Source organism: Vespa velutina, chromosome 3, assembly GCF_912470025.1.
Source record: "Vespa velutina chromosome 3, iVesVel2.1, whole genome shotgun sequence".
NCBI classification, from domain to species: domain Eukaryota; kingdom Metazoa; phylum Arthropoda; class Insecta; order Hymenoptera; family Vespidae; genus Vespa; species Vespa velutina.
In genome coordinates this window covers 10,618,616-10,640,313 of record NC_062190.1, presented here as the reverse complement: position 1 = coordinate 10,640,313, position 21,698 = coordinate 10,618,616, and the positions used below count along the sequence as shown (strand labels likewise).

Below are 21,698 nucleotides of genomic sequence, written 5' to 3'. Positions count from 1 at the left end.
ATTATCTTCTATATGTATTTTTTTTCTGTAAATATATATATATATATATATATATATATATATATATATATATATCTGCAATTTTATTAAATGATATTTCAAATAAAAACAAATTGAAATTTGACATAAATATATAACTACCACGTAATTAAACATAAATTATGACAAAAGATTTATATATATATATATATATATATATATGTATAGCATTAAATATAGTTGTGCATATACACATGCTACTTTTAGATCACACCATAAATCTGTAACCAAAAATTTTTACTATTTTACACTGTACAACATAATAAATTTATAAAAAGTATTCGAACTTATTTAGTTATAATGTTATTTGTACATATATGATTATTTTACATATAAGTATTGTTATAACAAAAATGTAAATATATTAGGATCACAATACTTAAATTTCTTTAAAAATCACCTACTTTTATACATACTCCAGTTTTACAATCTCTTTACATACTTATATCGCGATTTAAATACTTCATAATTTTATAGATAAATATAGCATATACAAAATTATTACATATATTCTGAAAGGGGAATATTTTTTTTTTTATATATATATACACGTGTGTAATATATATACCTCTTCTTTTTACAGTTCTTTTCTTCTTTCTTTTTTTTTTTCATATCAGTTTGTATAAAAATTATATGTACTATATGTGCGAGTTAATAGAATGTATTAAATTATTTAATAATTAAGTGCAGAACTATATACTACCAAAAATAAAATTATTTAGTATTCTTTATAACACAGCAGCATATTGTGCCTTGCATCAGTCTTATTACCAATTATTTTAAGCGTAATAAGGCATTGCTGATGTGCACTGTAAGAAAAGATCTTTTGACTAGTTTATCAAGAAAAGTAAATCATTCTCAAGTTAAATCCAAAACATTATTATATGACTACTTGTAGGATTGAACATCATCAAGCATATTGTCAGAAGATGAAAGTGTTAAACAGCGCTCCTCATGCATTCCCTTAGCATAATTGATTTGTCGTGAAACCTAAAAGAAAAAAAAAAAAAGAAAAAAAAAAGAAAGAAAATAAAAAAAATAACATGTTTATAATCATTGTAACTTTTAAAAGATTATGTACTTACATGTTTAGCAACTTCCTCATTATCGCAACGAACTTTTGGTCTTCTTAACAGCTCAGAACCATCAACAGTTAATGATCCTGAATCTGTTCTAGATATTAATTCTATGTAATATAACGTTGTGCCATTACTTTCATTTTTATGCATTGGTTGACAATAAAAAAGATCTGCTAAATTAACTTCAGTCACGACAGCTTTTGTTCCTCCAGAAATAACACGCACCCTTTCATTTGACACAAGTACTTTTAAACTTTCAGTACCGCTGCGTAAACATTCATACGCCAAAAGTAATTCTGAATAATCACGATTGTTAATACTATAAAGAAATTCTTGTCCCTCGGCCTGTTGTCGATTATAAGGTGGTAATAAAACAGCTGCACCACTAGCAATACGTGGAGGTCTATCACGTTTTGGTATTGCACGATGAGCACTAAAAAATTATATTTTTATAAAATTTCTGAAAACATATGAATAATATATTATATAATTTTTTTGTTACTTCTCTATACCTTCTACTTGTCTCTCGTACTGCAGTGGCAGTTTCTGTAGCAAGATCTAATACACCCACGACTGGTTTTGTAATAGTTCCTACTACTCCTTTACCAAAGCCAGCAAAGAAACCCTGAAATTGTATACACGCGCGATTATTTTTATTTTTCATGAAAACAATATTTTTGACGAATTCGAGATTTCAATTCATATTTTTTTAAATCTATACAAAATCTATATTACATACTGGAAAGCCTTCGTTAGTAGCTCCATCATAGGTCTGTTTAAAAATACTTGTAACACCACCTAATAAACCAAAGCCAAGTCCTTTCAGACCAGCAACTAAATGATCACTACTGCCTGCAGTATTTGCTCGAATTCTTTGCCTGGCTTCTTCGTGTCTTTCATCCATAATTACACGTCCCAAGCCGTCTGATAAAGATTCTGTTACTTTAGCTGCTGAGTTTGATATACCATGTGTGACATTTTTCACTAAAGTTTTTACACTGCCTTCATATATTAAACCAGAAACCCCTTCTGTGACATCGTTCATAAATCCAAGAGGATTACCCAAAAAGTCTACAGATCCTAATATAACAGCTGCTTGCCATTTTAATTCCTGTAAACAATTTGAAATTAATATAATATATTATTGGAAAGTACATATATTTATAAAGTACATAAAAAAATTAAATACTGTACATCTTTGTAATGTTTTATAATCGAATGCAATAAAAATTGGATATTTTCAAAAGGATGTCTTTTAACAAATGGTTCTAATTCAATCGTGGCATCTTCAAATTTGATCAAAGTTAAACCCAATTTTCTTTTTATTGCTTGAAGATGCGATGGTAATTTCGTAGTGGTCAGCACACTAAGCTTTACCTAAAATATTCAATTAGTAGCTTATGTCTTATATTCTTTATATATTCCTCACAACATATAAAACTTTACAAGTGAAAGAACTAAATTTTTTTTTTTTTTTTTTTTTTTGTAAATACCTGATTAGGGATTAGTTTTAATGCACCAAAATAATATCGTTTAGCATGAGAAGCAGATACTTCAGAAATAAATCTTTGTGCTTTAAAATCATTTTCATCGAGAGGTACTTCCATCTCTGATCTACCAGCTCCTACAAAAGCTGCTAACTTCAAAATTAATTTTTCTTCAAGATGTATACACAATGGTTTAATGGTAACTATCAAATGTTTGTAAATTTCGGCATTTTGATTTTTAGATTTTAATTTTTCTACAGCCACTTGTATTGCAGGTCGGTGATTATTTTCTGTGCGCGGAGAACGAGTAACATACAAAACAGATGTACATTGTGCTTCAACAAGTTGATTATCAATTTGCACATCTTCAACGCTTAAATCTAATATTGTATTAACGTTTGTTTGCGTGAGTTCCAAATTTATACCAGCGAATCGTGCAAACAATAATTCCTCAGGTGGTCTTTGTGATACAATTGATAATCCCAAACCTGTTGGTAAATTGACATTTAATCGCAATTCATGAAAATCGGGATTTTCAGTATCAACGCGAACATGCGTAGGACGTTGAGTAACAGCAATATGCGACCAATCACGTTCTTCGAGTAAAGCAAATGTCTTTTTCTACAAGATAAATTATTAAATAATTAAAGAAGATATAAAATGTTAAATTAAAAATATAAATTAATCAAAAGAGAAAGAGAGAGAGAGAGAGAGAAAGAGATTTCTTTATAACTTACCCTTTCTTTAATGTCTAATATTTGTAAAACGCGTGTTGGACCATCAGTAATTACTTTCACTGATAAGAAGCCAGAACCTGGTCGTAATTTTTGTTTTCTAACTCGCTGTTCGACAGGTGGTGGATTCGTATGAGTTTGTGGACCTAGTACGGCCTCGCTCCCTAATAACATATATTTAATAATTTACAGACAAATACATAGGATCGTATATACGTTTCAATTAATTTAATCTATTTAGCAAGAAATAATTTTATTATTAGTTATATGCGATAAAAAAAAAACTGTTACGCAATGAAATGAAAAAACAAGCCATGTTATTAGCTCATTATATATTGCATTAGTATATATAATACTTATATATAAATTTTTAGTGTACTTTATATTAATACGTACACATGTGCCAACGGGCAACACTGCCGCCTGTAACATTCATTAATTATTTAAGCCCTTTAATTAATGATTTATAAATTAATTATTTATTATAGGACTTATATTTTCTAAGCTGCATAGTTAAAAGTTGGCACATATATATCATTATTTATTTGCAACGAAATAACAAACGGCAAACGTATAAAGAAACATAATAAGAATGATAATAAACGAACTATTGTTAAAAATGAAATTCTGAACGGAAAAATTTTGCAACTTAAATATATTTATAAGATTTGAAAATGTTAGAAATTTAATTTTTTTCTATTTTAAATCATACGAACACATACAAACCTATAATATGTTTTATAAAATCTGTAAAACGTAATTTTTAAAATCCAACCTTCGTGTAATCCCATAAATCCATCTTTTGATTGGACACACATATTCCTGTGTGCACAACACAATCGTCCATCATCCGTAAATCGCCATGTTTGTGTAGATCTTCGTCTTGGATCTGGTTTTCTTAATGCTAGAGCACAATAAGTAAATGGTTGTGGTGCTGTGCCTGCTATATCCAATACTAATACTGTATCCGGTGTTTTTGAATGTTTATCCCTTGGAGGACTAGAACCTGTTTAAATAAATTAATGTGTTAAGAACAGAGTCATTTATATTATATAATAATTACTAATTAATTTTATTATTATATTATACCTTCATGTTGTAATTGTCCATCGCTACTCATTCTCCAAAGTTGAGATCTAGCACCGTATTGTTTTCTACGAAGAACAACCCAACCTCCAGGACCAGCTTCCAACACCAATCTTTGTGTTTCTACATCTAATGGATCTGAACCATTATCTTCTGATCCAAGATCGCTATCATTTTTAAAAGTTCCTATTTAAAAACAAATTATATTTATACTTTGATGTTTTATATTATTAGTAAATATCACATAATAAATATCATATAATAAAACAATTATTACATAATATGCTTACCAGTGAATGCAATATAAATGAAATTTTCATATGTTAAACTTCGTCCATCTCCGAGTATATTTAGATCATATGAACCTGTAACGCTACCTGGGGCTGTTAGTACTAAACCAGTTGGTTGGATTGGTTCATCCAATGCATATGGTACAGACGAATGAGGTCTTACACTCCATTCTAAACTACCAGGTACAGACATCTATGAAAATAACAAATAATATGTTATGTCAGTTATTTTGTTAATACTACGAATAGTCGTAACAAATCGTTTACCTGATTTACGATCAATGGAACTTCAGAGAAATTGTCAACTCTTATAGGAGGTGGCATTGTGTCTGCATCCGTAAAGACAATAAAATATGTACTTTCTTGCAGTACAACGTCAACTCGTAAAAAATTCATTTTTCCTATTGCATCTCTAATGTTGATTGTTAAAGAATAATTATCATCTAATTTAATACCACCTGACCACATACAATTTGGTAAATTCTTAATTCGAACACATAGTAATAAATCTTTATCGAGTCTTGGCCAATGAAATGGCATATGACAATCAGGCATTGATGTTATATATGTTGCTTGAGCATCTGGATGACTCTAAAAAAAAAAAAAAAAAAAAAAAAAAAAGCAAAATAAAAGAAAGAAAAATTTCGATCTTTAAATTTTAGAAGAAAGATAAAATTAATGACAGATAAAATTAATTTGAATAGCACTTACAACTGTAGTAGTGAAACATCTCTGTGCTAATTCCAAAGTATAAGAAGATCTATTATGCAATTGATACCGTGGTGACAATGTAACAACTGTTGTAGCTCTATACCGTCCTCTAGCTGTACGCGTTGCTACACTAATAAGATATACGATGTCAGGTCTATTCTCACGTAATGTCACTCTAAGCCGATGTACCTATAGAAGATATATTTTAAGTTCATCAAGAACCAATATTGAAAATTAAAAAAAAATAAAAAACCTAAAAGATAATATTTCCATTTCATTTTAAATCACAACCAACCTGTATTCCAGGTTGTAAGTGAAAGTGTTGAGACCATTGTGGTACACCATTTGAATGAACTCCAGCACCTACTCTTACTGATAAAGTTCTGCTAGCTTCTTCATCACTAAAGGAAAACAATAATGGTGCAACCATTCTTGCTTTCTCATGTTCCTCAAACTGACCAGCTGCTTCAAATCCAACACCTTCTTGCTTGAAGACAAGTGGCAAGCCCGTTTTATTAATAATCCAATATGGTGAAGTAATGTTAATTTGCACTGCAGAACCCTTCTCAACAATAATAGATGCATACAAAAATAATATTCTACTATTAGTATCCGTCAATTTAAGACGTGCTGTAAATGAACCACTGTTTTGTGGCAAAAATATCTGCAAATATTCATCATGTTTATAACATAATATAGAAGCTGAACAATGTCAAACAATTAAAATAATTTACATACTGTTCCTGTACCAGGATAACCTTCTAAATGTATTATTATTTCTAATTGCTCATCAATATTTGGACAGTGTAAATCAGCATTGCCACCAGGTCGGATTCTACCACTTTCTATACCTGCTTCATATAACAACTCATATGGTAGTAAATTGGTCAATGTGATCGGTGCCATTATTATTATTGTATGTGCTGGCAATGTTTGACCAGTATCAATGGGATAATTATCACGTTTTACAGCTATACACATTCTATAAGAAAAAAAAAAAAAAAAAAATAATAGTATGATAATAATGCTATTATCAAACATATTGCTATCTTGCTTAAACTCACCTAAATATATTAGATTGATTACTTTTGCAGGTAATATGACTTTCAGTAACTTCTGACGGTTTTTTAATAATAGTCCAATCAATTGGTTCAATACAATATTGAAATAAATTGTTTGGAAATGCTGGTCTAAAACTCATCTGCATGCCAATGTGCCCTAAAGGTACTGAAATTACAGACTGGGCAGGTACTTGGATAATTTTACCACTGATCGATGAATTTAGTGGCAAATCTACATATAACATATAATTATGTAAATAATAATATATTAAATATTAATATTATAGATAATAATCAGAACTAACATCCAAATGGATTTAAGGACTTCTCCATCTTAATTTCAACCGAATATGCCAATTTGTTATTTATTTGCAAAGCTGATCTAACTGTGATCAATTTCCTAGCAGAACCCTCTAATTCAACATCAAAAACTATTCTGGTTTTTGAAGATATCATCTGAAATTTAAATATATGAATATTTCTACCTTTTTATTATATACAAATTGTCTTAATGATAGAATTATTATTTACCTGATTCTTTAGGACATCAACGGTTGCGTGTCGAAAATATATACCAACGCGATCAACAGTTACCGGATCTACTGCTGTCCAACCATCGACGATTACTGCTACTTGATGTCTTCTTTCGATATGCGTAGCATAATGACGCAATTTTCCTCTTCCTTCAAAAGTAAATGGTATTGTATTTCCCGGTGTTACTTCCATCCACGTTTCATCTTTTTGTAGAATACTCTTTGACTTAAAGTTTTTGCCAATGTCCTTTATATTATCCGCTGTGGCAATGAAAGTTTTAAACCATAATTTGGATCCGGTTTCATTTTTTAAAGCAAACGGAATAAAGGGTGACCGACGGCGATATCCTTGTCCACTTACTGTTGATTTATTTACACCATGTTCTCTACTAGATAAATAATAATCTTGTGTCCAATTGTGCTTAACTAACTGAACAAGTTCTACCAACGTAGATGTTACATTGACATTTACAGAGTCTTGGGAACGAATAAATACTTCCAGTCTTTTTGGATCAAGGGAATTAGTAAGCATTTGTTCCCATTGAAGATTGGCACTCCATGGCTCAATAAATGGTTCCCAACCACAAAGTACTCTATTGTAATAATCAATGGCAAATGTTGCCGATATTGAGCCTTGTCCTTGTAATATCAATGCACTTGTTTGTCTCCATGATAAATCAATAAGTGTTAACTCCATAAGTGGAACATCTGCATCTCTACAATCATCTATTACACATATTCTGGCACATGTTGTTTGTACTTCTATGACAGTAAACATAGATTCATTTTTCGAAGTAACATCAGAATTTGGTATTGCATTTTGCGTTAACCACAATGCCGCTTCATCCAATTGGCCGTTGCATCGTTCTAATGCATCTTTACAATCTGTTTCCGTAAACCCAAGAGCATTTAATTTTGATATTTGATTTTCCATATTATTTAATAATTCATGTGATCTCTGTTTAGCCCATAATGTCTGTTTTGGTAATGAATTTAACATTCTAGAAAACATAGTTACATCATGATAGCTTAATCTGACACATAAGGGTTGAAGTTGAATTTCTAGACATTTTTGCTGTGTTAATTCTATACTAGCACCAACAGGATCAATAATAGATAAAGCAGTTTCTTCTTCCAATCCCAAAATACAAGAGAATAATTCACAATGTGACAAGTTACATGATAATGGCTTTTCATCTTCTTGTGGTACAGTCCTATATGCTATAACAGCTGTACACTTTAATATTACAGCATTAGTGTCATATACTGATGTATCCTCAACAAAAACTAATTCAGAGTCTGTTATATTCACTTTTATCTCTACTGGTAATATATTTAACGAAAGATTACTATTGTCTTGACAGACAGTTACTTGAGTCATTCCTGGAATTGGGTCGGGTTCGGGTGAATTCAACATTACAAAATCTCTTACAGCTTCCCACCAATCAAGAATTGCTGTAAGTCTCATGCTATGTAAAAGAACTGTAGTTGTAGCACTATTATTACGCCTTCTATGATGTACTTCGGCTTGTACACGGTCCTGAATATTAGTAGAATCTTTTAATGGTTGCAAAATACTTGTAAAAACATTTGAACGTTTATTAGCAGGTTCATCCTGAAATCGCATATCAGTAATCAATATTTCTCGAGAGACTAAATCAATATCCTGTGATCCATCACTTAAAGAATCCAAAGTTAGCATTGATTTTATAAAATTGATACATGCTAAAGCTGCAATACCATGATTGGGATGTAACTTTACTGTTACATTTACAAGTTCAAGAGTTATACACGATTTTGTCCAAACTTTCTCTTGATTATTTGTGGTAGGCATAGAATAATCTACCTTATCATCTAAATCTTGCATGTATAAACGTAGATCATCTAAATTTTCTCCAATATTATAAGACAGTAAACCACGGATTAGCATATATTGAGCAGGATCCAAAGCACAGTCCATTGTTGAAAGTACACCATGTATACTTAAATCTGGAATTTCTCTACTTATATGAACATCCAAATTTCGTTCAATATGTAGATTTAAATGACACATTTCAGTGAGCAAAGATAATCCAATCTTTTTGATAAAAAATCCTCCAACCATTAGTGCACCTAAACTTTCTTGATCATCATATTTAGCTGTTATTCTTTCTGCTGCATAAACATCCATATTAACAAGTTCTAAAAGTGTAACATCTAAGAGACATTCTTCAACGACTGAAGAACTTTCAAAACTGTTTTGAACTGTTAATTCTCCAAGATCTAATAAGATTAATTCTTTAGACGTCGAGCTAACTGGAAGCAATATTACTGGAGCTCCAGCATGTAATTCTAATGACAAACGCATGCTTCTAGTTTTAGTATCTATTGTGACTCCAGTGTCGGCTCGTAAATTTGCCATAATAGTCCAAAGTTGTGAAAAATGACCAAAAAAGGCTTGAAGTTCCGCTACAAATCTTTGCGTGTGCACGTAATGAACGGCAGACATTTCCAATTTTAATCGAGCGTCATACGATCTTTCTTTGGAATCAATGTAACTTGTGTATTGAACATTCAATGCTTTTCTACCAGATGAAAGAAATCTCTCTCTGTAATATCTGCCATGTGGCGTCAGATCGAGCAACGACATCGAACCTAAGGATCCAGATATTTTTGTTTTACCATCTGCTTTTAAAATAAGCATACTGGCATTTGATACATTTGCTTTAGCAATTTCACGATCTGATTGTATCAATACCAAAGTAAGAGATCTCACTTCTATTTCAAACTCCGATTTCGAAGGAATATCGAAAATATCATTTGTTTCCTCTAGTTCTGTAGGTACTTGATGTGCATAAATTTTAGGATTTGTCTCTGATGGTCCTGCTATTCCAAAAAAGTCAAATACGACCATCCATGACTCCACACTTATTACTAAGTCTAAACAATTAAAGTCTACAGTAACCATTTTTTGGAAATAATGTGTTCCTTCATAATCACTGTCTGGTTCTATCATTATGATATTTATTAGAACTAAATTTTCTTCACTTGTAATTAGTCCAGGCGATGGTGGTGGTGTATTCGGAGTGCCGATTAAAGATGGCGGAGTTCTACGCCAATGTGCAGGAATCGTCCCAAATAAAGTATCTGCTTCTAATCTATCTGGTAAACTTCCTCTTCCATAATCGCTTCTAAATTGTTGGACAATAGCTAGATCAGGGCAAGATTTAGATACACCAGTAGGTAACTTAGCTCGAGCTGGAGCTGATGATTGCATCATATATCGATATCGCGATCCAATAGGACAAAGAAGATCTTCCATGAGAAGAGAACGTAAAGAAACTTGCATAGTTGATTCGTTTCTCTGTAATTTTTCATATTTTGCAACAAAATCTCGCATTGACAATTCTACTAATGGTTGTTCAGAATGAGCTTGTTTTAATTCAATACTTAAGCTAGGTAGCTCGAACAATACTTTTATAAATAAATCCAACTTTTCAGAATACATTGATGTTTTTTGTAAATTATGTGATGTTTGTATCACCGGTGTACTAGTAGGCATTGACATTAATCTATTCATGGTATCTAATAATTGTTCATATTGTCCGCGTGATAATGAAACTTTTAAAGGTGTCAAGACAACCCCATGAACTTGAACTATCGGATTATTTACAAATTCTGCGTCTAATAAATAATTAGAACTCTGTGTCAATGTGTTTTCCTTTTCAACTATAATCTTCAACAATGTGTCATGTAATATTGGCTTGCCATACTCTTTACAAGAATACATTTCCTCAGCCCTCAAAGGCAAATTATTATGAACTTGATTAATATTCGCAGTAGTTTCAAGAGAATATAAATTCATATCTCGAACTTCCAAAGTTATTCTATGTTTCATCATAGAACTAGGCTGAGGTTCATGTTGAAGTGACATTGTACCTAAGTGTGCAACAAACACTTGTGTACTATGCGACGACCGTGGAATTACAAGCACTGGACTGTCCAATACTATATCCAGTTTTAAAGACAAAGTGCCAGAATTTTCTAAAGACATTGAAAGACTAGGTAAACGTTTGCGTTGTGGGATCGACCAATCTTCTGCATTTACTAAACCAAACGCCATATCTGTTGCTGCTGCACTAATTTGTCTAGCTAGATTACTCAAGTATTGTTTAAATTCATCGGCGCATGAACGTAATTCCGATAATAAATGTGGCGCGTGTGTGTACCACACACTTCCAACACGTATTGTTAGATCAACTGCAGTCTCTACGAGCTCTTGTTGATGATATATAGTATTACGTTTAGCTGAAAATCGAAATGCTTCCAATTGATCCGATATATTTGCAAAATATTCGGCCAATTGCTGTGGCGATTCGGCCAAGGGATCTCTACCAACACTTAAAATTCTCTGATGAACTTTACCAATCGTAGTTTGATCCAATACTTGTAATCCTCCGAGAGATCCCGAAATAGATGTTTCTGTTGCCAAAGTAGCTTGTATTCGTGCATCCGACATCGTTGCGGTTGCAACTTTTTGACCAATTAAATGATTATCTTGCATAACAGCTCGAAGAAGTAATACGTTCAATCTATGAAAATCAAAAGTAATTTCTGTTCTTGTTGCTACTTTTGATCCTGTATCTTGATATGATAATGATTCTTGTCTTTCGATCAATCCAGGCTTTATTTGTCGTGATGGTAAAATTCTTCGAAAAAATCCCATTAATTCTACGATCGTTTCTTGATTAGCAATGATATCCAAATTATTAAATTGTATATTTGCCACTCTTAAATTTTCCAAAGGATCATAAACCAGTGTTAATTCTACAATAATTAAAGCTTCTGTATCCAGTTTATCCAATCCAATAAAGAAACTATTTCTAGGAGAGCTAAGATTAGCTAAATTAAATAAAGCATGAGTGAGAGCAACTGGAGTGGTTAATTTTTTAGAAATTGAAGGATCTGGGGATCCAGGTGATACCGGCGAGACTGGAGATGTAGGTTCAGAATCTCTCAAACTTCCAGATACGCTATCCATACCGACGTGTTTATGACTAGCAACCAGCAATTCGAAATCAGGACCAAATTCTTGAAGTGCATCTACTAACAACAATCCGTGAACCAATAATGATGCACTCAAATCCACCGTTCTTTTACTTAAAGCTGCTCTAACGCCAGATACTTGTAATTCTGCAACACTACGTCCTCGTGATTGTAATTCGAATGTCATTTGATTGATAATAAATTGAACCATCATAGCATGGCTTACAGTACGTTCTTCGGCAACTTCTCCTTTTTTAGGACTTTCAGGTTCCATATTAATTATTTCCGATTGTGGAGCATTGGCTGATGCAGGAAAGCTTGATAATAAATTATACATCAAACGAATTGCTTCAACTTTTTGTTCGTTTACATGTACTACCAATCTTGGTAAATTTCCAGACACTGTTACAGATGGAAAATTTGGATCTGACGTAGTAACAACTCTTCTCTCAATTTGTAAAGATATATTGAATCTTTCTAAAACATGTAAGGTAGATGTTCCCCTAGATCGAACATGTTTCCAATTGTCTTTTACTTTTCCTACTAAGATTTGTAAATCTACTAAATCGACAGAATAATGATCATATAGCTTCTGATGCAATGCAGCTTCTGATAAACCTTGAAAATCATGTATGGAACCATTTTCTTGACTGCCAGGTGGTGTTGAACATGGAGTTTCAAATCTTTCATCTTCGTCATCACTATTCGTCGAACCTGCTTTTATAGGTGCTTCGATGCTTTCTATGTTATTCGATAAACGTAACTTTCCAAAATCGACAACCACTACAGCTGCATTAGAATCTATAAAATTTTCTACAAGTAAAATTTGTGGAGCAGAGATATTGAATTGTAAATCCCAGGACGAACGATAAACAAATTCTCCATCCAAAATTTGTTCCCAATTTTTGATAAGTTGACGCCGCGTTCTTCGTTTCATTGCTTGTAATCTTTGATTTGACGAATCTCTATGTGGTTTGCACATAAAATCAATAAGCCAATGTATTACAGCTGGATTATACACAACATCCAAAGATTTTGAATAAACATGTAAAGAATGATCTGTACACAAGTGTAATGGTTTTTTCTCATAAATTAATTCAAATAATTGTTGTGGCACGTGCTTTATCAATTTCTCAGATGAACCACGTGTACGAGATGTACTTATAACTTGAGGTTGTATCAATATAGGAAAAGTAGAGTTATCTGTTAAGTAATCGCGAAGATATAAGGCACCTAAACTTATAGAAAATTTATGAGATCCAGATCTAGGTCTGGACTCATAAATTAAATTAACTCGTTCAAATTGCAATTCTATTCTAGTCCTTGTATTATCACTATCCTTCTCTGCAGTAGAAAGAGATATTGCTCCCTTTGATAAAGTGAAATTAAATTGACCAAAAACTGTATCGCGACATAATAGAGTGTCATCCATTGTATCAGTCAATACATCCAATAATTCACCATCAAAGGTTGATGATATATTTTTGGTATCACTATGTGATGTCTTTGAATACCAGCCCCACCATTGTGGAAACCATTGCACTAATATTCCACGTGCTTGAGGAACATTGACATTTGTATTTTGTGCAAGTTTTGGAGGTCTAACTTTAAACATAGCTATTTCTCTTAATGCTTTAAGCTCTTCGAAACTACGTTCTTGTTCGACTTTTTCTTTTATATGTTTAGTTTCTGGAGGTAAAATAGATGTTGGTGTACCTGCAACGGCAATAACAATATATTTTTAATAATATTATTTTATGTAGCATATATAATTGATAACATTAAATTATTATGCATACCTAGTAATTTAGTGCATGCTTCGACGTAAATAATATTTTCTTTGCCTCTAACAAGTATATCATTCCAAGATAATTGAGGTTTTAAAGTTTCTCTACCAATGTGACATCGTGCAGCATATTTCCACCATTCTTTAGGTGCAGTACTAATAGAAACATTCGGTCGACATCGTCTTTGTTGTTTTCGACGATCTATATCCTCCAATTGTTTAATGCATTCAACAATTTGTTCATATGCTTCCTACATTTAAGTATATATACAATTTAATTTCTTTTTTTTTTTGTATAATTTATGTTTATTTTATTATTAATATTTTTTTAATAACTAAAACTTACATCTGTGAGAACTAATGGTACCTCATCCAACAATAGATCGACTATAATCCTTGGTTTATTTAAAGATCTTAATGGACGTTCAGATCTATCTCTTTTGATGTGAGCTCTTGCACTCACAGGTGATAAAATGTGGTTTCTAATTAAATTTTTTGTTTCATTCATAGCAATCTATGTGTCAATTAACATTAGTCAAAAAAGGATATAAAGAATAGATATCATATGTATATGTTAGAAATTAGCTATCTTGTTATAATACATACAGCTAGATCACCAAGATTAAGATGACTAAAAAGTTGTTCTTTCTTCACGTAATTCCAGTAAATAGAGAGCCTATCAAGTTCCATAAGTTTAAATGATGCATCTGTAAGATTCCATGAAGTGGAACCTGGTATCCAACTGGCATCGCAACTTTGTGCAGTCAATGCACCTATTGTAATACCCAAAGTAATGGCACCATCTATCCATACATACAAATATATATATATATATATATATATTAAAAATATTATTAATTATCAATTAATAACAAAAATTTACCATTTGATAATGTCAATCCATCTTCATATCTTATATGAACATCTTTTATATTTAATTGTAAATTTTCTATAATATTTGTTACTAAGGAAGTGCCATAATTCAACCAGGAACTATAACTAGTAGCATAATAGCCAGGATCTCTATCTGTATCAGCTCTCCATCTTGCTTCTAAAGAATCTAATCGATTAAGCTTATATTCCAAAAGCGCTTGTTCCTCTGCTTCATTATCATACTATTAAAATTCAATACAATCAATTATATTGTTGTAATTATATATTTTAATAAAAATCATGTTAAAAATATAAATAATAATAGAATAAATCCTTTTACCTCATCGATAGAAATTGGTCCTATTACTACATACAATTGTTCTATTGCTATGACCCATGACGCAGTTCTTATTTGCCTAACTGGTACTTGTAATCTAATTTTTCCAATAAATCCAGATTTAATTTCAATTGGTAAACCAATATGACGCAATGCTTCACGCTTTAAAGGTAAATTTTCCAATTCTACTTCTCCTGAAAGCAAACAAATGTATATAAATATAACATATAGATGATTCTTACATCATTATGAATCTATTGATTCATATCATGTAACAATTCAGAACTATAATAATATGTGTATATATATATATATATATATATATATATATATATATATATATATATTAATTAAACTTAATTTTAAAAACTACCTCATTAGTTTTCAACATAAATTTATATAACAAAGAACACAACTGCTTTTGTATTAATTATATTTATTAATGATTATAGAGACAAAGATAGGAGCTAATACTTCATGTAATATAGATAAAATATATATATAAAAAAATGTTTAAACAAAAACTTTTTATTTAAGTTTTTTTTTCTCTTTTGTGTAAGTATTTAATAAAATTATTATAACAATACTTTAACATACCTGACAAGAGTGCAATACTTAATTGATCTGTATTTAAATTCTCTACATATTTTCCTAAATAAGTATTTAGTACCCAAGCTACAAGTCCTTCCAACATTTTGAAAAATTCGTCGTAATAGTTAAAACTGTATTAACGTCCATGTATACTTATTGCAAGCATTAAGTAGTTTTTGTAGGTTAAATCGAAGAAATTTCAATTGGAATAATAAATGTATACAATGATAGAAATATCAAATTATAATAATAATAAGTTTTCAATTGACCTGAATTTCATTAACACTGTGTATATGACGCTTGTCATAACATTCTATACATTCCTTGAATTAGTTAGCACTAATAAAAAAAAAAAAAAAAGCACCGAACATTTGTCAACTTAGTTGACGATCACTGATATTAACATTTATTAATCCATATAAACATACGCAATTGTTATACGTTTAAACATATTTACTTAATGTTTAATAATTATTTCGATTCTTTTGCGAATATTTATTTTAAGTTTAATTATAAAAATAACTCGGTATCGATGTATAAATATCCGACTATATAAGAGTGTATGATTTTTTTAACGTATATGTAACTCATGACTGTCCATTTTGCCAACAGAGAAATATTTCGAATATATTATGATATTATAATTTTAGAAATTTTTAATCAGTATTGAGCTTTCATTTCAAACGTTATCGATGATCAAATATGAAGTAACCTTTGATTTTTTAAAACTACAATTATTAGCTCAATTAAATATTTACACCAATCCTATCGCTACATTCCGGAATAAGTTATCATTTATTGGTATATTACCAAGTTAGTAAAGAAATGATATATTTAGCTATTGCAACATCTAACAAATACATATATATCGATATCAGATTGAAATTTTTTAAATATAAGTTTTTTTTTTCTATAAAATCGTAATTATTAAAATATCGTTATATAGAACTCAAATTCACAAGAAAAAATTAATCATAAGTTGTTTGTCGAAAGATCAATTTATTTAATAATTCGATATCTTGAAAAAAATCAGCAATCGCACATTTATATTCGAATTATTTTCAATTACGAAAAAAATATCTAAAGGATAGAGAATATCAAGGACAAAAGCTTTTTATAATATTTATATAAAGTTATTATATATTTACATGTTTTCACATATTTTCAATTCTTAAAAATAAATTTTTTATGAAATCCATATACACATAAATTACATTCAATAAAAATGTGCTCAGTGTTAACATTTATATCTAGAAATTATAAGGATAAATAGATCGTTATTAGAATAAATTTTTTATAATTTGGTATTTAGCTTAATTTTATCTTAAATATTTACTTATAATTATGTAATTTCTATATTTGCTTATATCACACATTTTTATATAATATATGTTTGATCAATATTTGCTTATACCAAAGGTATTTGATCAACTCGTTTATTGGGATACAAACAAAATAAAGATAATTGAAATGCAGATAAAATACAACCCATAAAGTTCGGCATTTGGATAAACCGGTCATTGATTAGATAGCCATATACAAACCATTGGCAAGATACTATTAAAGAAGCTAATATAATTGGAAATGGTAAACTTTCTGTGTTCTTGATCCTTAAGACATGTGTCTGTAACAAATTTCAGTATTATCATTTACATGTTTATATGTGCATATATATATATTTTATAAATTATTTTCTATATACATGCATACAAATATAAAAATATCTAATCTTCATAAAAGAAAAAAAAAGAAAGAAAAAAAAAAAAAAGGAAAGCATATAAAATTTATTGCTTACCAACATAACTAAAGGTGATGCAAAAAAGAGAATAGTAACACTACAGCTTATTAAACCAATATATTTTGCAGCAATTTCTTTATTTGTTTCATAAGCAACATAAAAATAAATGATTGCAAGGAAGCAAGTTGCTGCTGCAAACTGTCTTAGTGTTACTGATTTTTTTACACTGTATAGCATAAATATAAGAACATAGCATACTTGCAATATTGTTCCAAAAACATTTACTAATACTATAAAGGAATCACCAATTAAGAGTCCATATCTCAGCCACAAGCTACACCTATGAAAATTAAGAAATTAGATGAGAAATGAAATATACTATGATGTATACATAAATTATAATTTATTTAATTTATTTCTAAATATATAAAATAAGTATACATACGACATATAACATGTTATAAATGCTAAACTTGAAGAATCGCCAGTTGTACCATTTTTAATATATTTCCTGCAAACTAACCTACAAAACATATTTTTTATGTAAAATTCAATTTAACATCCATAAGTATAGATAACAATCTTATTCATAAAATATAAGTATATGTATAGAGTAAAATGCAAAGAAAAGATTAATTTTAAATCTAATTTATATAAGACAAGAAAAAAATATTATCATTACAAAATCATTATTTGATTTGATAAAGCATGATTTTATAAAAAAAAAAAAAAAAAAAAAAAAAAAAAAAAATATGTTAAAATAAGTTATTACTTACACGCCAGCTAAAAATTGTAAAATTGTACATATTGATGCTGATATTGCTAATATATCTTTAATCTCCGTCGAAATCATGATTTAAAATAATTATTCTATTATTGTCAAACAATAAAATTTTCATTTAAGATAAGGTACATAATAAAATTAAAAGTATCATATCCTCGATAATCCATGATAAAAACCGCGCTTACTTATATTCAATTTTCAAAAAAATATTTATTTTTATTTACGTGTTTACAGTAAGATAAAGAGACATATTCTCAAAATATTTCATCGAAAATAGCCTTAATTCAAGCTTCTAACTTCTGTACTGTTTTTATATTAATAAAAACTAGGTAATATTGTAATTATTTTTTTTCTATTAATAAAAATCATAAAAACGATTGTCACCAGTAAATTAATTATAATTAAATGCAATTCCATACGAGAGTACATTGAAATTTTTGATAGAGGGCAATTAATTATACATAAGAAAAAATTGTGCGAGTTTTGACTATCTAGATTCTCTTTGGTTTATGGTTGCATTATAGTTAAAGGGAAATTTAATAATTTTAGTGTCAACGTTGCAGTCCTATTCCGAATTCCGGATCCATAAGCTATCTTGAAATATTGGAAAGGAAACGAAATTGAAACGGCATGTGCGAAGTTGCTGGTCAAAATGAAATTAACCAGAGTTATTGTTTCAAATGGAATGATTATCAGAATCATTTATCTGATGTAATTCGTCAATTATTGGAAGATGATTGTATGGTGGATGTTACACTTTCTGCAGCAGGAGAACGTATTCATGCTCATCGCATTGTTCTATCAGCTTGCAGCACGTTATTTCAAGTAAATAAATCAGCTAAGTGTGTATTTGAATTTGACACAATTTTAAACATATAAAATGTTTTGCAAATCATTTTTCTATCTTGTTTTTCTTTTCTTTTCTTTTCTTTTTTTTTCTTTTTTTTTTTTTTGGGAAGAACAATGCATAATAAAGTTTATTATTAAAAACGCATTTCTCAATCAAAATTTTTATTTGACCATTTATTGTATCATGTATAGTAAATATGTATTCTTTTATATGCACAAAAATTTGTAAACAATACATGTAATAATTTGTATTTGTATTTGTAATTTTATTATTATTATTATTATTACAATATAGGAAGTTCTGAGTCAGGTTAATGAGGATCATCCTACTATAATATTAAGTGATATATCTGCTCAGGATATAAAATCAATAATTGAATTTACTTATCATGGAGAAGTACGTATTCCAGTAGAAAATATTAATAGCGTATTGGATGCTGCACGGTCTTTAAAAATATGTGGACTTATCGAGGTTTGTGTTGTTGTTGTTGTTGTTTTTTTTTTTTCTTCTTTCCATAAAAATCTTATAATAATCAAAAATTAGTATAATCTATTTACAATATGTATATATATATATATATATATATATATATATATTTATTTACAGATTGATGATCTTGACGAAAGTGATAATGTTATTGACAGTAAAGATGTAACTGATGATAATATTGACTCTATACCTGAAATTAATGAAACAGATGAAAGTGAGTTAAGTACATTAAGTGATAAATGTGAAATAGAGAATTTAAAGGCCGAAGAAAAAACGACAGATAACTCCATTTTAAATAAAAAAAGGAAAAGAAGACGTGAAGCAATTAAAAGAGAATATAGCGATGACATGTTGGCATCAGCTATTAATGATTTAAGACTTGGCCAAACTTTAATAGAAGCAGCTACAAAACATAACATACCACGTTCGACATTATACATGCGTGCTAAAGCATTGGGTATACATTTAAATGCATCTAGGAATGAATATCCTGCTGAATGTATGAAAGCAGCAATAAATGCTGTAATTGGTTAGTATCCGTCATCATATTATTTTGTATTATTTTATCATTAAAACAAATGATAAGAATGTTGTAAGATTATTATAGGAGGTTCTAGTCTACAACATGCATCAGAAATGTTTAGTATTCCTAAAACTGTATTATGGAGACGTATACAAAAGGAAGGATATCAAATATTACGTTCAGAAATGAAAAGATCTTATGGTTCAGATAAACGTGAAGCAGCTGTTAAAGCTTTAGAAAGAGGAGAAAATTTAACTAAAGTCGCTCTTGAATTTAAGGTGATTTTATATTTAATTTTATTATGTATTTCATTGATTTCGTATATTTTTATTCTTATATATTTATTCTGTAGATACCTAAGACAACATTATTTAGGGATAAAGCGAGATTAGTTGACGAAGGCAAGTTGCCACTTTCATTTTGGAAAAAACGTAAAACAGAAAATGAGGAGTTAAAAAAGTCAAGATTAGAAGAAGCAGTAGCTGCTTGTAAAGGAGGAAAAATGTCTCAAGCAGCAGCATCTATGGCTTATGATATACCAAAGACTACAATATGGAGGCGGTTACAACAGGATAGTAAAAAATCGGAAAGATCAGCAAATAAAAAAAAGCAACAGAGAACCATTGAAACAACATCAAATATGGTAGATAAGCCAAAGCAAGAAACCTCAGATTTTGCATATTGCGAGGTAATATATTCATAATATATTATAATATTGTAATAGAAGATAATAATAATTAATTATAGGTTGCATCAGAAATTCCAGTAACATATATAGATGAAAATAGCATACCGGAGGATTCTGTTATTATTTTAACAACAGAGGATATGGATGGTCTTAATTTAGAAGAAGGAAGACAAATCATTGTAAATTCTGTAAGTAAATATATTTTTTACCCCATATAAATAACATATTTAATTATTTCTATTAAAGTAATTTTTCTTTTAGGTATCAAGCCATGAATATATTCCATGTAATATAAATATAGAAGATAATTCTAATTATACACAACCAGAAAGTTAATATCAGTAATACAAATGAGCTATACAAATAATTTATACTTTGTAGCTATTGAAAAATATTAATCCATTAATCATCTGTTTATTACATTCAACTGCATTTTATATTTATCATTCATTTTTTGTTATGACTATGATTTAATTTATCTCTTAATTTATTATAGATTTACAAAACTAAAGCGACGAATTATTTTCTGTAATATGTATATATATAATATATATGAAAAAAAAAAAAAGAAAAAAAAAAAATATAAATATATATATATATATATATATATATATATATATTGTAAATAATGTTCGATCACTTATTTATTGTAAATTAAATAGGATGTAATTATATCTTGCATATGACTTTTACGTTGTAATTATTGTTAAAATTATTGTTATATAAGAAATAACTATAATATTTTACAATATTAACTGTAAAAAATCATATGTTTTATTATTTTCCCGAGTTAAATTGTAATCAAATCTCAAGTTAGAAAACAGAGTACGCACATTATACATTTATTATATATATATATATGTATATATATATATATAATATATATATGTATGTATATGTATCATTCTCTCTCTCTCTCTCTCTCTCTCTCTCTCTCTCTATATATATATATATATATATATATATATATATATATATATATATATATATGCGC

General features: G+C 29.3%; 3 protein-coding genes across 8 annotated transcripts; 1 reads left to right on the top strand and 2 right to left on the bottom strand.

The window, feature by feature from the left end:
- Positions 1 to 259: 259 nt before the first annotated feature.
- On the bottom strand, positions 260 to 16,348 carry LOC124947707 (vacuolar protein sorting-associated protein 13D). Of its 4 annotated transcripts, XM_047490235.1 has the most exons (25): positions 15,639 to 16,347; positions 15,045 to 15,235; positions 14,715 to 14,946; positions 14,438 to 14,634; positions 14,178 to 14,345; positions 13,845 to 14,082; positions 12,043 to 13,761; positions 7,019 to 11,826; positions 6,793 to 6,943; positions 6,491 to 6,719; positions 6,165 to 6,408; positions 5,722 to 6,090; positions 5,427 to 5,615; positions 4,983 to 5,306; positions 4,716 to 4,908; positions 4,429 to 4,611; positions 4,115 to 4,345; positions 3,736 to 3,762; positions 3,343 to 3,503; positions 2,612 to 3,226; positions 2,313 to 2,495; positions 1,858 to 2,229; positions 1,631 to 1,743; positions 1,125 to 1,551; positions 260 to 1,029 (listed from the first exon to the last, which is right to left on the bottom strand). In XM_047490235.1, the coding sequence occupies exons 1-25, from the start codon at positions 15,733 to 15,735 to the stop codon at positions 928 to 930; spliced, it is 11,763 nt and encodes a 3,920-aa protein (XP_047346191.1). In that variant the 5' UTR covers positions 15,736 to 16,347; the 3' UTR covers positions 260 to 927. The 4 variants fall into 4 exon arrangements, with proteins under 4 accessions (XP_047346191.1, XP_047346187.1, XP_047346189.1 ...); XM_047490231.1 differs by having other exon boundaries at positions 7,019 to 13,761; XM_047490233.1 differs by lacking the exon at positions 2,313 to 2,495 and having other exon boundaries at positions 7,019 to 13,761; positions 15,639 to 16,348.
- Positions 16,349 to 17,013: 665 nt separating this feature from the next.
- LOC124947518 (sugar transporter SWEET1) lies at positions 17,014 to 18,572 on the bottom strand. Of its 2 annotated transcripts, none has more exons than XM_047489791.1 (4): positions 18,379 to 18,572; positions 17,816 to 17,893; positions 17,428 to 17,710; positions 17,014 to 17,256 (listed from the first exon to the last, which is right to left on the bottom strand). In XM_047489791.1, the coding sequence occupies exons 1-4, from the start codon at positions 18,420 to 18,422 to the stop codon at positions 17,041 to 17,043; spliced, it is 621 nt and encodes a 206-aa protein (XP_047345747.1). In that variant the 5' UTR covers positions 18,423 to 18,572; the 3' UTR covers positions 17,014 to 17,040. The 2 variants fall into 2 exon arrangements, with proteins under 2 accessions (XP_047345747.1, XP_047345746.1); XM_047489790.1 differs by having other exon boundaries at positions 18,147 to 18,570.
- Positions 18,573 to 18,686: 114 nt separating this feature from the next.
- On the top strand, positions 18,687 to 21,126 carry LOC124947510. Of its 2 annotated transcripts, none has more exons than XM_047489771.1 (7): positions 18,687 to 18,979; positions 19,299 to 19,475; positions 19,611 to 20,022; positions 20,101 to 20,294; positions 20,369 to 20,704; positions 20,764 to 20,892; positions 20,951 to 21,126. In XM_047489771.1, the coding sequence occupies exons 1-7, from the start codon at positions 18,785 to 18,787 to the stop codon at positions 20,951 to 20,953; spliced, it is 1,446 nt and encodes a 481-aa protein (XP_047345727.1). In that variant the 5' UTR covers positions 18,687 to 18,784; the 3' UTR covers positions 20,954 to 21,126. The 2 variants fall into 2 exon arrangements, with proteins under 2 accessions (XP_047345727.1, XP_047345726.1); XM_047489770.1 differs by having other exon boundaries at positions 18,689 to 18,979; positions 20,966 to 21,126.
- The last annotated feature ends 572 nt before the right edge of the window (positions 21,127 to 21,698 follow it).

What these genes read in the sequence shown, in the direction of transcription:
- LOC124947707 (XM_047490231.1), bottom strand. Translation starts at nt 15,735, where the DNA reads ATGTTGGAAGGACTTGTAGCTTGGGTACTAAATACTTATTTAGGAAAA. An exon ending in AATCAATCTAATATATTTAG is followed by an intron (nt 6,409 to 6,490) that starts GTGAGTTTAAGC and finishes TTTTTCTTATAG; the next exon opens with AATGTGTATAGCTGTAAAAC. An exon ending in TGTTGCCCGTTGGCACATGT is followed by an intron (nt 3,504 to 3,735) that starts GTACGTATTAAT and finishes ATATGTTATTAG; the next exon opens with GGAGCGAGGCCGTACTAGGT.
- LOC124947518 (XM_047489790.1), bottom strand. Translation starts at nt 18,223, where the DNA reads ATGATTTCGACGGAGATTAAAGATATATTAGCAATATCAGCATCAATA. An exon ending in TTACAATTTTTAGCTGGCGT is followed by an intron (nt 17,894 to 18,146) that starts GTAAGTAATAAC and finishes TATGTTTTGTAG; the next exon opens with GTTAGTTTGCAGGAAATATA. An exon ending in TTTATAACATGTTATATGTC is followed by an intron (nt 17,711 to 17,815) that starts GTATGTATACTT and finishes TAATTTTCATAG; the next exon opens with GTGTAGCTTGTGGCTGAGAT.
- LOC124947510 (XM_047489770.1), top strand. Translation starts at nt 18,785, where the DNA reads ATGTGCGAAGTTGCTGGTCAAAATGAAATTAACCAGAGTTATTGTTTC. An exon ending in AGCAATAAATGCTGTAATTG is followed by an intron (nt 20,023 to 20,100) that starts GTTAGTATCCGT and finishes AGATTATTATAG; the next exon opens with GAGGTTCTAGTCTACAACAT. An exon ending in CAGATTTTGCATATTGCGAG is followed by an intron (nt 20,705 to 20,763) that starts GTAATATATTCA and finishes AATTAATTATAG; the next exon opens with GTTGCATCAGAAATTCCAGT.